The sequence below is a fragment of the Oncorhynchus kisutch genome, linkage group LG14 (assembly GCF_002021735.2).
Source record: "Oncorhynchus kisutch isolate 150728-3 linkage group LG14, Okis_V2, whole genome shotgun sequence".
Taxonomy (NCBI): Eukaryota; Metazoa; Chordata; class Actinopteri; order Salmoniformes; family Salmonidae; genus Oncorhynchus; species Oncorhynchus kisutch.
In genome coordinates, this window is record NC_034187.2 from 13702182 (window position 1) to 13718307 (window position 16126).

General features: G+C 46.9%; 1 protein-coding gene across 18 annotated transcripts in view; it reads left to right on the forward strand.

Moving 5' to 3' along the window:
* The first annotated feature begins 524 nt into the window (after positions 1-524).
* gphna (gephyrin a) overlaps positions 525-16126 on the forward strand; it is a 128089-nt gene continuing 112487 nt past the window's right edge. For 4 of the 18 annotated variants that reach the window (XR_004202689.1, XM_031787879.1, XM_031787876.1 and 1 more), the window contains exon 1: positions 528-649. Coding sequence is in view for 12 of the 18 variants with exons in the window: in XM_031787879.1 (XP_031643739.1) it covers positions 586-649 (64 nt within the window). In the remaining 6 variants the exon portion in view is untranslated. Of the gene's footprint in view, positions 650-16126 lie in introns of all 18 variants that reach the window. The other 14 variants (XM_031787881.1, XM_031787874.1, XR_004202687.1 and 11 more) reach the window with 8 other exon arrangements.

The window sequence follows — 16126 nt, forward strand, 5'->3', positions numbered from 1 at the left end:
AGGGTTTCCACAGGAATGCATGCATTCACATATCTGTACAAAGAGTCCTTTCTGACTGCCCACGCACAGTAAAGAACAGGGTTGATTCTAAATATAAATGTGTCTATGAACATCGTCCTTCTGCATGATCTGAGCTCGGCTTCTCTAGCCTAGCTCCCATTATGTTCCCAAAAAGTACATCTTATATTGACAAGATATTCGAGTAACCCCTCTAACAATGGAAATATTGTCTTCAACGATGGAAGACAGGCGAGATCAGGTGGGACAGTTCTAGCCAACGTGAGGGCAGACAACAGGCAAACTTAAAGTTGCCGGAATGCCACGTGCATCCACTTATGTCAGTACATTTGTAACAGGCTAAACATTTCAAAACATCTACTCGATCAAATAAGTCTGTCGTAATTCGACACTCTCATAGACCTCCATACAAAAAAGGCTTATCTCACGAGGACAGATTTTGGGTGGAGTAAATCCTCTCGCTTTGCCTTTTCCTCTCTGATATCTTTCCATCCGCCTCCCCTCGTTCGATGCGCTCTGCCATTGATTATCTCTGGATCCTCAGTACTGGCGAGAGCGGTGGTAAACATGGCGTCGGAAGGGATGATTTTAACCAACCACGACCACCAAATACGAGTTGGAATTCTAACGGGTAATTTCCAAATCTGTCTAAAACGTTTGTTGCCACCTCCGGCTACCCTTGTGTGTCAATTGTATATGATTGTCTTTGCTGTCTTGCTCTCCACCGGGTTGTGGCCAGCTAGCTAGCAGAGCTGTGGCTATCTTGTATCGGCTTCTCGAGCCTGTCAAACGGTTAACTTGCTGCCACTCACTGCTTGACCGTGTTCTTGACTTCTGTATCGCTGGTGATTTACAAAGGTTTGTCTCTGTATATATTCTAAAATGTGCATCCTTTCAGTGGTTTTCATACGCAAGAAACACGATATATCCATGAAGGTGAAAACTGTTTAGTGATTTGAATAATTCATGTATTGTACGCAAGGTAAAAGCAACTAGCCTGGCAAAGCAGAGCAGCACGAGCCAGGTTATGCCAGTGTCACGGACTCGAATTTGAGATCTGCATATATGAGAATGAATTCTTACATTAGCTTATTTTCTGTATTGTTGCTAAGCTATACTGTTACCGAAGTATGTGTTGTTTGCCAATTTAGTATTGCTATTCATATGGAAAATAAGCAAATATTTCAGATAGATTGCATCAGTTTTAGTGTGGGAAGGTTGCGACGTAATTTGTTCTCGAGCGTGTCATTTTCATTCGGATTGCTAGTTATATATAGCCGCACCAAACAATACAGATGACTGTTGAAATAGATTTAATTTGGATGCATAACAAAATGGAGCTGTATTTTGGTGCAGCTGTAGTCCCTATAGCCAACCGTGGAGTATAATCGCTTTTTAAAAATCCAAAGGCAAGACTCTGGCTACTGAGCTTTCTATCCCTTTTTCCACTCACCGGACCCTTTTTATATGGCAAGAATAATAGGTCAAAGATGACTCCGTTGGACAACAATGGCATTCCACTGCCTCTGTGCACAAAAGTAACGTGCCTGTCATGCTTCGTGACACACACACACGTTCTTAACTATAGTCCTCCGCGGTAGTCAGATTGCTATCACACACGAGTACCCCACCCCGCCCCCAAGATTCAGGTTAGGCGCTGTCCATTGAATTGTGGTGCTGAAATGGAGCGTATCAGGGCAGCGGTTTATTCAAGAAATATCTAAGGAGTTTTTCCCAAATGACATGTACCGCTACCGCTCTTTTAGCGGCGTTCATCATTAGGCATAGGTACTCTTTCTACCTTCAGCGGAAAGAGTTATTCAGCTTTATTTATGACATCTTGCTGAAGCAGATGCGTATCTGTGGAAAGTAAGCAGTGCTTGACCATTTGCAAGCCTGAATGCTGCCCCCCCCCCGCCCAACATGTCTGCTTCAGAGAGACTGAAATACATTGGTTTCACCTTTGACCTTCAGACAGTCCAATGAGTCTTGCAGTTATTATGAGCTGTTAAGATTGTGGATTTTGTATGCAAATAGAAAATACTAATATAGGCTACTAATTTGACTAGTACGTCAGTATTTTACTGTTGATGACTAATGTGAATGACAGTGATAGTGTCTACAAGCCTACTTGAAGAGGTGAACACACTCTTAGCTAAAAGGGCTGTTTTCTCCCAACATTAAATGCCATCGGTCCTGTCTGTTCTCCGTATGGTCTTTCCTCAAACATAGATCTCAGGATTCCCTCTGTGAAGCCTCTCACTGGGAAATGCCAATGGAAGGGTTCAGTGGCAGACTACACATTTTCTTACCCATTTATATAACAGGCAAACTGAGCCTGTCAGAACTGTGTGTGTGGCCAGGGCTTCTGATGTTACTGTATTAGTATAGTCTGTCTACTGTATGTTCTCAATTAGACATACAGTAGTCCTCCTGGGTTTTAAAATAAGAATTGACTATGAATGATTTATTATTACAAAGTGTGTGTTATTGGGCCTGTCTGTGTGTATTGGGCAGGTGAAAGCACCATATATCCTACCAGCCTGACAGTACAGTATCTCTGTGTTTAACTGTGCCAGAGACAGCTCCTGTGGTGTAGTGAAACCAAAACCTGCTGTGTGTCTAGTGGCTGGCAGCTATGATAATGGGCCTTGTCAGGTGTGTGTGTGTGTGTGTGTGTGTGGTGGCAGCTATGCTAATTGTCCTTGCAGGTGTGTGTGTGTTTAAGGTGAGTGGTGTGCTTCATTTGTGTTGGTCAGGGATATGCAGTATGTGATGGGACTTTAGTAGTAGCCTAAGAAATTGTGCTGTCTGTCTGTCGATCCAGCTGATCAGTCTGCTATCTGTTCGACGGTCTGTCTGTCCTTATGATTTGAGCATCACCCGATCTGTCTCTGTCTGTCCTGTCCAACCGATCTGTCTGTCATATTTTATGTTTAGCCTCCTATAGTCCAGCGAGTGAAAATGCAGTGTGTCTGAGTTATTTAGAATTTTGTGGCGGTATTATCATTAATAAACAAAATAAAAAAACAACTTGGCGTGAGAAACAGAAAATAAAAACCTTTCAAAAAGTCTTCCGGTTCTTAACGTTCCATCTGAAGGAGCTGCGTTTGGCATCAAAGATTCTTCCAGGATGAGTAGAGTAGACCGTCTGCCTGACAGCCCCTGTCTCTTTGCTGTTCAAAGCACTGATCACAACCTGATGCTATGCTACATGCTCAGTCTTCGCTTTCTCTCCCCCCGCCTGCCTTTGCATAACAGCCTCAGTTGCGTGTTGATATCACCATATCTCCTATGTGTGTAAGTAGCAGAAGAGTTTTGTCTGCGTTCAACCTTTTACAAAGACTATTAGTTTGTTGACTTTTCAGACAAATGACCTTGAACAACCAACCCAAGTCTGTCTGCCAGCAATGAAAGAAGTTTGAACGTGTTGATGAGGTGAGAGGACGTGTTGATGGGATGAGAGGACGTGTTGATGGGATGAGAGGACGTGTTGATGAGGTGAGAGGACGTGTTGATGAGGTGAGAGGACGTGTTGATGAGGTGAGAGGACGTGTTGATGAGGTGAGAGGACGTGTTGATGAGGTGAGAGGACGTGTTGTTGGGGTGAGAGGACGTGTTGTTGGGGTGAGAGGACGTGTTGTTGGGGTGAGAGGACGTGTTGATGGGGTGAGAGGACGTGTTGATGAGGTGAGAGGACGTGTTGTTGGGGTGAGAGGACGTGTTGTTGGGGTGAGAGGACGTGTTGGGGTGAGAGGACGTGTTGTTGGGGTGAGAGGACGTGTTGTTGGGGTGAGAGGACGTGTTGTTGGGGTGAGAGGACGTGTTGTTGGGGTGAGAGGACGTGTTGATGGGGTGAGAGGACGTGTTGGGGTGAGAGGACGTGATGGGGTGAGAGGACGTGTTGAAGGGGTGAGAGGACGTGTTGATGGGGTGAGAGGATGGGGTGAGAGGACGTGTTGAACGGGTGAGAGGACGTGTTGATGAGGTGAGAGGACGTGTTGATGAGGTGAGAGGACGTGTTGATGAGGTGAGAGGACGTGTTGATGAGGTGAGAGGATGGGGTGAGAGGACGTGTTGAACGGGTGAGAGGACGTGTTGATGAGGTGAGAGGACGTGTTGATGAGGTGAGAGGACGTGTTGATGAGGTGAGAGGACGTGTTGATGGGAGGAGAGGACGTGTTGATGGGGTGAGAGGACGTGTTGATGAGGTGAGAGGACGTGTTGGGGTGAGAGGACGTGATGGGGTGAGAGGACGTGTTGAAGGGGTAAGAGGACGTGTTGAAGGGGTGAGAGGACGTGTTGATGGGGTGAGAGGACGTGTTGATGAGGTGAGAGGACGTGTTGATGAGGTGAGAGGACGTGTTGATGGGTTGAGAGGACGTGTTGATGGGTTGAGAGGACGTGTTGATGAGGTGAGAGGACGTGTTGATGAGGTGAGAGGACGTGTTGATGGGAGGAGAGGACGTGTTGATGGGGTGAGAGGACGTGTTGATGGGAAGAGAGGACGTGTTGATGGGGTGAGAGGACGTGTTGAAGGGATGAGAGGACGTGTTGAAGGGAAGGGGGACGTGTTGATGGGGTGAGAGGACGTGTTGGTGAGGTGAGAGGACGTGTTGATGGGGTGAGAGGACGTGTTGATGGGGTGAGAGGACGTGTTGATGGGGTGAGAGGACGTGTTGATGAGGTGAGAGGACATGTTGATGAGGTGAGAGGACGTGTTGATGAGGTGAGAGGACGTGTTGATGAGGTGAGAGGACGTGTTGATGAGGTGAGAGGACGTGTTGATGAGGTGAGAGGACGTGTTGATGGGGTGAGAGGACGTGTTGATGGGGTGAGAGGACGTGTTGATGGGGTGAGAGGACGTGTTGATGGGGTGAGAGGACGTGTTGATGGGGTGAGAGGACGTGTTGATGGGGTGAGAGGACGTGTTGATGGGGTGAGAGGACGTGTTGATGGGGTGAGAGGACGTGTTTAAAAAATATATATATATAAAAATTTTATTTCACCTTTATTTAACCAGGTAGGCTAGTTGAGAACACCTTTATTTAACCAGGTAGGCTAGTTGAGAACACCTTTATTTAACCAGGTAGGCTAGTTGAGAACACCTTTATTTAACCAGGTAGGCTAGTTGAGAACACCTTTATTTAACCAGGTAGGCTAGTTGAGAACACCTTTATTTAACCAGGTAGGCTAGTTGAGAACACCTTTATTTAACCAGGTAGGCTAGTTGAGAACACCTTTATTTAACCAGGTAGGCTAGTTGAGAACAAGTTCTCATTTGCAACTGCGACCTGGCCAAGATAAAGCATAGCAGTGTGAACAGACAACACAGAGTTACACATGGAGTAAACAATTAACAAGTCAATAACACAGTAGAAAAAAAAGTCTATATACATTGTGTGCAAAAGTCATGAGGAGGTAGGCGAATAATTACAATTTTGCAGATTAACACTGGAGTGATAAATGATCAGATGGTCATGTACAGGTAGAGATATTGGTGTGCAAAAGAGCAGAAAAGTAAACAAATAAAAACAGTACGGGGATGAGGTAGGTAAAAATGGGTGGGCTATTTACTGATAGACTATGTACAGCTGCAGCGATCAAACATCTGCTATCTGAGCAGCTAACCGAAGTTGGTGAGGGAGATAAAAGTCTCCAACTTCAGCGATTTTTGCAATTCATTCCAGTCACAGGCAGCAGAGAAATGGAACGAAAGGCGGCCAAATGAGGTGTTGGCTTTAGGGATGATCAGTGAGATACACCTGCTGGAGCGCGTGCTACGGGTGGGTGTTGCCATCGTGACCAGTGAACTGAGATAAGGCGGAGCTTTACCTAGCATGGACTTGTAGATGACCTGGAGCCAGTGGGTCTGGCGATGAATATGTAGCGAGGGCCAGCCGACTAGAGCATAGTCGCAGTGGTGGGTGGTATAAGGTGCTTTAGTAACAAAACGGATGGCACTGTGATAAACTGCATCCAGTTTGCTGAGTAGAGTATTGGAAGCTATTTTGTAGATGACATCGCCGAAGTCGAGGATCGGTAGGATAGTCACTTACTAGGGTAAGTTTGGCGGCGTGAGTGAAGGAGGCTTTGTTGCGGAATAGAAAGACGATTCTAGATTTGATTTTAGATTGGAGATGTTTGATATGAGTCTGGAAGGAGAATTTACAGTCTAGCCAGACACCTAGGTATTTATAGATGTCCACATATTCTAGGTCGGAACCATCCAGGGTGGTGATGCTAGTCGGGCGTGCGGGTGCAGGCAGCGAACGGTTGAAAAGCATGCATTTGGTTTTAAGAGCAGTTGGAGGCCACGGAAGGAGTGTTGTATGGCATTGAAGCTCGTTTGGAGGTTAGATAGCACAGTGTCCAAGGACTGGCCAGAAGTATACAGACTGGTGTCGTCTGCGTAGAGGTGGATCAGAGACTCACCAGCAGCAAGAGCGACATCATTGATGTATACAGAGAAAAGAGTCGGCCCGAGAATTGAACCCTGTGGCACCCCCATAGAGACTGCCAGAGGACCGGACAGCATGCCCTCCGATTTGACACACTGAACTCTGTCTGCAAAGTAGTTGGTGAACCAGGCAAGGCAGTCATCAGAAAAACTGAGGCTACTGAGTCTGCCGATAAGAATATGGTGATTGACAGAGTCGAAAGCCTTGGCAAGGTCGATGAAGACAGCTGCACAGTACTGTCTTTTATCGATGGCGGTTATGATATCGTTTAGTACCTTGAGCGTGGCTGAGGTGCACCCGTGACCGGCTCAGAAACCAGATTGCACAGCGGAGAAGGTATGGTGGGATTCGAGATGTTCAGTGACCTGTTTGTTGACTTGGCTTTCGAAGACCTTAGATAGGCAGGGCAGATGGATATAGGTCTGTAACAGTTTGCGTCCAGGGTGTCTCCCCCTTTGAAGAGTTGATGAGGTGAGAGGACGTGTTGAGGTGAGAGGATGTGTTGATAGTGACACGTGTGTGACATCTTGTCTGTTTGGATATTCAACACTCCACAGATCTGTAATTATTGTGTATAACCTCTCTAAAGCCTTTTGTTGGCTGATCTGTGATCAGATATTGTATCTGTAACACCTATAAGACCTGGCTGTCAGTGAAGGAAGGCAGACAGCTAATTCCATCTGGAACTTATGCCCCATAGTCATTGAACACTGGTCACTTTAATAATGTTTACATACTGTTTTACCCACTTTATATGTAAATCAAATTTGATTGGTCACATACACATGGTTAGCACATGTTAATGCGAGTGTAGCGAAATGCTTGTGCTTCTAGTTCCGACCATGCAGTAATATCTAACAAGTAGTCTAACAATTTCACAACAACTACCTTATACACACAAGTGTAAAGGAATGAATATGTACATAAAAATATATGGATGAGCAATGGCTGTGCGGCATAGGCAAGATGCAGTAGATGGTATAGAGTACAGTATATACATATGAGATGAGTAATGTAGGATATGTAAACATTATATAAAGTGGTATTGTTTAAGTGACAAGCGATACATTTATTACATCCAATTTTGAATTATTAAAGTGGCTAGAGATTTGAGTCAGTATGTTGGCAGCAGCCACTCAGTGTTAGTGATGGCTGTTTAACAGTCTGACCATGAAAACAGCTGATGGCACTGACAACATCCCAGCAGAGATACTTAAGAAGGTAGGTTACTTCAGCAAAAGAACGCTCCACCAGTACATCACTGAGGTTTGGGACTGGGAGATCGTCCCCCAACAGTGGCGGGATGCAAACATTGTCACCATCTATAAGAACAAGGGTGACAAGTCCATCTGCAGCAACAGCCGAGGGATATCCACTCTGGCTGTTGCCGGCAAGGTCCAGGCCCATGTGATGCTACACAGGCTGGTGAACAACATCACAGGGGAACTGCTGCCAGAGTCACAATGCGGCTTCAGAAAGAACAGGAGTACAGTCGACATGATATTCACGGCACGGCAACTCCAGAAGAAGTACGGTGAACAACAACAGGACCTTTCCAAGGCCTTCGACACAGAGCAGGGAACTACTATGGGGCATTCTACTCAAATGTGTCTGTCCAGACAATTTTGTTAACATCCTTAGCCGGTTCCATGATGGGATGATGGCTTGGGTGGCCATAGAAGGGTAGGAGTCAATTCCCTTTGGAGTAAGCATCAGTGTGATGCAGGGGTGTGTGCTGGCACCTGTAATCTAACATCTTCCTCTTATTTGTCACCCAACTTCCCCACAAGGAGCATGAGGAGCGATGGACTTCAGGCTGGATGGTTAACCTACTCAACAACAGAAGGCTCCAAGCAATCACCAAGGTTTTGACGGAGCGGGTTCTTGAGCTGCATGACTGCTGATGACTGCGCTCGTGGCCTACACTCCGGAAGACCTTCAGTCTGTCCTTGTAGGGGCTGTGATGGTCTATAGCAGGATGGGACTGTCTATCAACACCACCAAGACAGAGGTGGTTTGACAGAGATGGTTTGCCAATGGAGATCCAGCCCTCCACCCACCTCTTCACTACACCACAGAGGAGTGGACCTCCAGGGTAACAGAAAGCTACGTGACTGTGACTGTTCACTACACCGCAGAGGAGTGGACCTCCAGGGTAACAGAAAGCTACGTGACTGTGACTGTTCACTACACCACAGAGGAGTGGACCTCCAGGGTAACAGAAAGCTGCGTGACTGTGACTGTTCACTACACCACAGAGGAGTGGACCTCCAGGGTAACAGAAAGCTACGTGACTGTTCACTACACCACAGAGGAGTGGACCTCCAGGGTAACAGAAAGCTACGTGACTGACTGCTCACTACACCACAGAGGAGTGGACCTCCAGGGTAACAGAAAGCTACGTGACTGTTCACTACACCACAGAGGAGTGGACCTCCAGGGTAACAGAAGGCTACGTGACTGACTGCTCACTACACCACAGAGGAGTGGACCTCCAGGGTAACAGAAAGCTACATGACTGTGACTGCTCACTACACCACAGAGGAGTGGGAGATGTGAAGTCCGGTGCTATAGACACACCCCCTCTATGAGAGTAACACGGGCACAACTCTGGCGCAGGTACTGCTGGGATCAGTAGCAGAGTGGAAGGTAGAGAGGCCCAATAACCATATCCCAATCACCACAGATAATGCCAAGAACCAAGTAAATGCAGTGATAGAGGCTGGACTGGGGCCACAGGTAGCTTGCTTTGCACTTGTGATCAATTTAGGATCCCAAAGGGGAATCTCAGGTAACCAGATGGACCGTCTCCTTGGGAGGATCAGGAAGGTGGTTTCCTTTTTCCACCGATGTACACATCACGGACAAACTGAATTGGTCCACCCACACAGACAGCGTTGTGAAGAAGGCGCAGCAGCCCCTCTTCAACCTCAGGAGGCTGAAGAAATTCAGCTTGTCACCAAAAGCACTCAAACTTCTACAGATGCACAATCGAGAGCATCCTGCAGGGCTGTTTCACCGCCTGTTACGACAACTGCTCCGCCCACAACCGTAAGGCTCTCCAGAGGGTAGAGAGGTCTGCACAACGCATCACCGAGGGCAAACTACCTGCCCTCCAGGACACCTACACCACCCGATGTCACAGGAAGGCCAAAAAGATCATCAAGGACAACAACCACCCGAGCCACTGCCTGTTCACCCCGCTATCATCCAGAAGGCGAGGTCAGTACAGGTGCATCAAAGCAGGGAACGAGAGACTGAAAAACAGCTTCTATCTCAAGGCCATCAGTGATGGATCGACTTTTAGGACCATAGATAGCTTTAGTTGAGTTGTAGAAATTGTGCATGTCGTTTTTCAATTTGTATTTCCTGTGCCTGCAGAGTATACAAGGTTGTTTGCACTTCTTGCACGATGCATGCTTTTGCTTGCTGAGGGTAGCAGATGTGGGGCTGTCCTGTGCGCTTTGTGTCCAGTAATTTTGTGATGGTGTCAGAATTCTGATAGAAGCAGTGCTTTGCCTCATTTTCAGATGGTAACGTTGAGAAGAGCAGCATAACGTATCTTGGCTAGGAGGATACGGAGAGACATGAGTCTTTCACTTATTCCGCAGGTGTTTCGGTGAGGCTGGGTAGATAACTGTTCAGTCACACGGGTTAGCAGAGAGCAGCTGCCACTCAAGTCCCAACTGCTGGTGACCATAATAGCCCTGTGCCTGCTGGCGACCCTAATAGTCCTGTGCCTGCTGGCGACCCTAATAGCCCTGTACCTGCTGGCGACCATAATAGCCCTGTGCCTGCTGGCGACCATAATAGCCCTGTGCCTGCTGGCGACCATAATAGCCCTGTGCCTGCTGGCGACCATAATAGCCCTGTGCCTGCTTCCCCTGTGAGGTCAGAAGTGGATACCTGCGCAAAGGAAGTTATTTAAAGTTCTGCTGAGGCTGCGCCATCCCCAACAGCACTACTTCACTGTAGGAAGGTTGAAATTCCAGTGGCAAGGGGGGAAACCCAGTATCTTCCACTGCAGGAGGCTTCCTGAACCCGTCTGTCGGCGTCTGCCTACCGCGCGCTGCTTTTCTCTCAGGGTGTGCTCCCCTAGCCTTTGTCGTACCAGACGAACCCACAAGATAGCGAGAGAGTGGCTGATGGCTGCCAGGACGTGTCCACACAGAGGTGAACCTGTACAGACTCATCTCTGGGGCCCACTGCTGCTCTAAGATCCCCTGCCGTACAGACACATCTCTGGGGCCCACTGCTGCTCTAAGATCCCCTGCCGTACAGACACATCTCTGGGGCCCACTGCTGCTCTAAGATCCCCTGCCGTACAGACACATCTCTGGGGCCCACTGCTGCTCTAAGATCCCCTGCCGTACAGACACATCTCTGGGGCCCACTGCTGCTCTAAGATCCCCTGCGGGTTAGCCTGGGGTTTGAAGACAACCAGTTAACGTGTGCAGCTGCGAGGAGGCCCGACAGGAGTCTTGGTTATGGAGAGGGTTTGTACCGGCAAGGGGAGACTTGTAGATGAAGCTGCTCCCCAATTCACCACAAGGGCTAGACTGTGGTAGCGAGTATGCAAGCATGTGGTAAGCAGGCAAGCAACTAACCTCTACCTTGGCACTACTGTACTAGATGCGTCACATGCACCCTCCGGTTGCCCATCGACACATAGGTTACACACACACACACACACAGTGAGGAGAGAAACAACAAAAAGAGCATCAGGGTCAAAATCCTCAGCCAGCATTAATCTATATCCTCCAACCCAATGAGCTGACTTCTCTCCATACAGGAAGTGTGTGTGTGTGTGTGTGTGATGATGATTGAAGCAAGGAAAGAAGAATTATTCTGTTTTCTGCTGCTGCTTTCCTCTGCTTTAAACCCCCCCCCCCCCCCACACACACACACACACACACAGAGCTTAGGAATACCCCTGTTTATTATTATTACTAAACCGTTATGGATGGATGGGGGAAGTACGACGAGGTCACAGTCAGTCAGATATGCTTTAGCTGTACTGTATATAATGAGTTTTTCATTCAACATGACTAATGTGGTGAGAGTCGATGACATTCAGGAGTTGAGCACTGAGCTGAACACTGGACCATGTGGAGAGTATGTTTCCTTCTGACTTGATGCTGCCGAGACCCTGTAGGGTTCTACACTTTTTCAGTTGGTGGCACCAGCACACGATTTGGTCGCACTAATTAATGACAAAGTTATTAATTAACTTTGTCATAAATGACAAAGTGAAAATAGGTTTTTAGAAATGTTTGCAAAGTTGGTAAATGTGGTAAATTTAAATTGATTGGACATGATTTGGAAGGCTCACACCTGTCTATATAAGGTCCCACATTTGACAGTGCATGTCAGAGCTAAAACCAAGCCATGAGGTCGAAGGAATTGTCAATAGAGCTCCGAGACAGGATTGTGTCCAGGCACAGCTCCGAGACAGGATTGTGTCCAGGCACAGCTCCGAGACAGGATTGTGTCCAGGCACAGCTCCGAGACAGGATTGTGTCCAGGCACAGCTCCGAGACAGGATTGTGTCCAGGCACAGCTCCGAGACAGGATTGTGTCCAGGCACAGCTCCGAGACAGGATTGTGTCCAGGCACAGCTCCGAGACAGGATTGTGTCCAGGCACAGCTCCGAGACAGGATTGTGTCCAGGCACAGCTCCGAGACAGGATTGTGTCCAGGCACAGCTCCGAGACAGGATTGTGTCCAGGCACAGCTCCGAGACAGGACTGTGTCCAGGCACAGCTCCGAGACAGGATGGTGTCCAGGCACAGATCTGGGGAAGGGTACCAAAACATTTCCGCAGCATTGAAGATCCCCAAGAACACAGTGGCTTCCATCATTCTTAAATGGAAGAAGTCTGGAACCACCAAGACTCATCCTTCCTAGAGCTGGCTTCCCGTCAAAACTGAGCAATCTGGGTAGAAGGGCCTTGGTCAGGGAGGTGACCAAGAACCCAATGGTCACTCTGACAGAGCTCTAGAGTTCCTCTGTGGAGATGGGAGAAACTTCTAGAAGGGCAACCATCTCTGCAGCAATCCACCAATCAGGTCTTTATGGTAGAGTGGCCAGACGAAAGCCACTCCTCAGTAAAATGCACATGACAGCTTGCTTGGAGTTTGCCAAAAGGCACCTAAAGACTCAGACGCCGAGAAACATCAAGCTCGAGACCCTGGGTCTCGACCCCGCCCTGTGCAACTGGGTACTGGACTTCCTGACGGGCCGCCCCCAGGTGGTGAGGGTAGGCAACGACATCTCCTCCCCGCTGATCCTCAACACTGGGGCCCCACAAGGGTGCGTTCTGAGCCCTCTCCTGTACTCCCTGTTCACCCACGACTGCGTGGCCACGCACGCCTCCAACTCAATCATCAAGTTTGCGGACGACACAACAGTGGTAGGCTTGATTACCAACAACGACGAGACGGCCTACAGGGAGGAGGTGAGGGCCCTCGGAGTGTGGTGTCAGGAAAATAACCTCACACTCAACGTCAACAAAACTAAGGAGATGATTGTGGACTTCAGGAAACAGCAGAGGGAACACCCCCCTATCCACATCGATGGAACAGTAGTGGAGAGGGTAGCAAGTTTTAAGTTCCTCGGCATACACATCACAGACAAACTGAATTGGTCCACTCACACAGACAGCATCGTGAAGAAGGCGCAGCAGCGCCTCTTCAACCTCAGGAGGCTGAAGAAATTCGGCTTGTCACCAAAAGCACTCACAAACTTCTACAGATGCACAATCGAGAGCATCCTGGCGGGCTGTATCACCGCCTGGTATGGCAACTGCACCGCCCTCAACCGTAAGGCTCTCCAGAGGGTAGTGAGGTCTGCACAACGCATCACCGGGGGCAAACTACCTGCCCTCCAGGACACCTACACCACCCGATGCTACAGGAAGGCCATAAAGATCATCAAGGACATCAACCACCCGAGCCACTGCCTGTTCACCCCGCTGTCATCCAGAAGGCGAGGTCAGTACAGGTGCATCAAAGCTGGGACCGAGAGACTGAAAAACAGCTTCTATCTCAAGGCCATCAGACTGTTAAACAGCCACCACTAACATTGAGTGGCTGCTGCCAACACACTGTCAATGACACTGACTCAACTCCAGCCACTTTAATAATGGGAATTGATGGGAAATGATGTAAATATATCACTAGCCACTTTAAACAATGCTACCTTATATAATGTTACTTACTCATCTCATATGCATACGTATATACTGTACTCTATATCATCGACTGCATCCTTATGTAATACATGTATCACTAGCCACTTTAACTATGCCACTTTGTTTACATACTCATCTCATATGTTATACTGTACTCGATATCATCTACTGTATCTTGCCTATGCTGCTCTGTGCATCACTCATTCATATATCCTTATGTACATATTCTTTATCCCCTTACACTGTGTATAAGACAGTAGTTTTTGGAATTGTTAGTTAGATTACTTGTTCGTTATTACTGCATTGTCGGAACTAGAAGCACAAGCATTTCGCTACACTCGCATTAACATCTGCTAACCATGTGTATGTGACAAATAAAATTTGATTTGATTTTAATTTGACAAGATTGTCTGGTCTGATAAAACCAAGATTGAACTCTTTGGCCTGAATGCCAAGCCTCATGTCTGGAGGAAACCTGGCACCATCCCTACGGTGAAGCATGGTGGTGGCAGCATCATGCTGTGGGGATGTTTTTCAGCGACAGTGACTGGGAGACTATTCAGAATCGAGGCAAAAATGAACTGAGCAAAGTACAGAGAGATCTCTAATGAAAACCTGCTCCAGAGCACTCAGGACCTCAGACTGGGGTGAAGGTTCACCTTCCAACAGGACATGACCCTAAGCACACAGCCAAGACAATGCAAGAGTGGCTTTAGGACAAGTCTCTGAATGTCCTTGAGTGGCCCAGCTAAAACCTGGACTTGAATTATATCTGTGCAGCAACGCTCCCCATCTACCCTGACACAGCTTGAGAGGATCTGCAGAGAAGAATGGGAGAAACTCAACAGGTGTGCCAAGCTTGTAACGTCATTCCCAAGAAGACTCAATGCTGTAATTGCTGCCAAAGGTGCTTCAACAAAGTACTCAGTAAAGGGTTTGAATACTTATGTAAATGTTATATTTCAGTTTATTTGATTTGATAGATTAGCAAAACATTCTTAACCTGTTTTTGCTTTGTCATTATGGGTTATTGTGATGTAATTATGGGGTATTGTGTGTAGATTGAGGGGATAAAAATAAAATCAATATTAGAATAAGGCTGTAACGTAACAAAATGTGGAAAAAGTGAAGGGGTCTGAATACTTTCTGAAGGCACTGTAAGAATAATGTGGGCATTACCTGACTAAATTGACAGCATGCTCCTAACTGAAACACACTAATGAAGTCTGTCCATCAGGTAGCTGGTCAGATGTTGAAGAGTTAATGTCTCATGTTTTAAAACGAGAAAATGACCAATAACCGTGTTTGCTTTGTAATCGGAATGCTTTGTAATCGGAATGCTTTGTAATCGGAATGCTTTGTAATCGGAATGCTTTGTAATCGGAATGCTTTGTAATCGGAATGCTTTGTAATCGGAATGCTTTGTAATCGGAATGCTTTGTAATCGGAATGCTTTGTAATCGGAATGCTTTGTAATCGGAATGCTTTGTATGGAATAGACAGTTGAAGCGAACATTCAACCCCCTTCAATTGAAATGGCGGGAAACAAACGACAGCGACGACATCTCTCATTAAAACTGGTCAGAAATTATATCACACAATAATTATATTGGAGCAGTAGAACATCTTAATCGGCCATCATAACGTCAATAACTTTTCAAGGACTTAAGAGCCTAGAGGAAATGTCGGATTTTTAAGGGAGGCTATTCCATGATGACTCAATTCCGCATGGCAAATATTCAACCAAGACTTTGAATTAGTTGAATTCCTGGTTTTCATACCCATTCTTGCCTTAGCATTTTCTAGTAGATATCATAACTTGGAACATCTCTCCTACCGCTGTCGGTTTTCACTCCACGCACCAGCTGTTTGGGAGATGCAAGCTCTCTCTGCCTGACAGGTCATCTAAAGTACCCGCACCCCTTGTATATAATGAAGTTATCATTACTCATTGTGTATCTTTTGTTATTTTTATTACTTGTTTTACTTTTCTATTATTTCTCTTTTTCTTTCTCTGCATTGTTGGGAAGTGCCTGTGAGGAAGTATTTCACTATTAGGTCACACCTGTTGTGCTGTGAAACAGTCCTGTAGCTTAGCATCCGCTTCATCAGACTACTTCCGTATTGAGCGTGTCACTGGTACTTCCTGTAAGAGTTTTTGCTTATAAGCAGGAATCAGGAGGATGACGTTATGGTCAGATTTGCCAAATGGAGGGCGAGGGAGATCTTTGTATGCGTCTCTCTGTGGAGTAATGGGGATCTAGAGTGTTTTAGCCTCTAGTTACATAGCTGACATGTTGCTATCAATTAGGTCAAATGGATTTCAGTTTCCCTGCATTAAAATCACTGACCACTAGGAACTCTTATCTCCTAGATGAGCATTTTCTTGTTTTCTTATAGCCCTATACAGCTTGTTGAGTGTGGTCTTAGTGCACACACAATTGCACTCACTCAA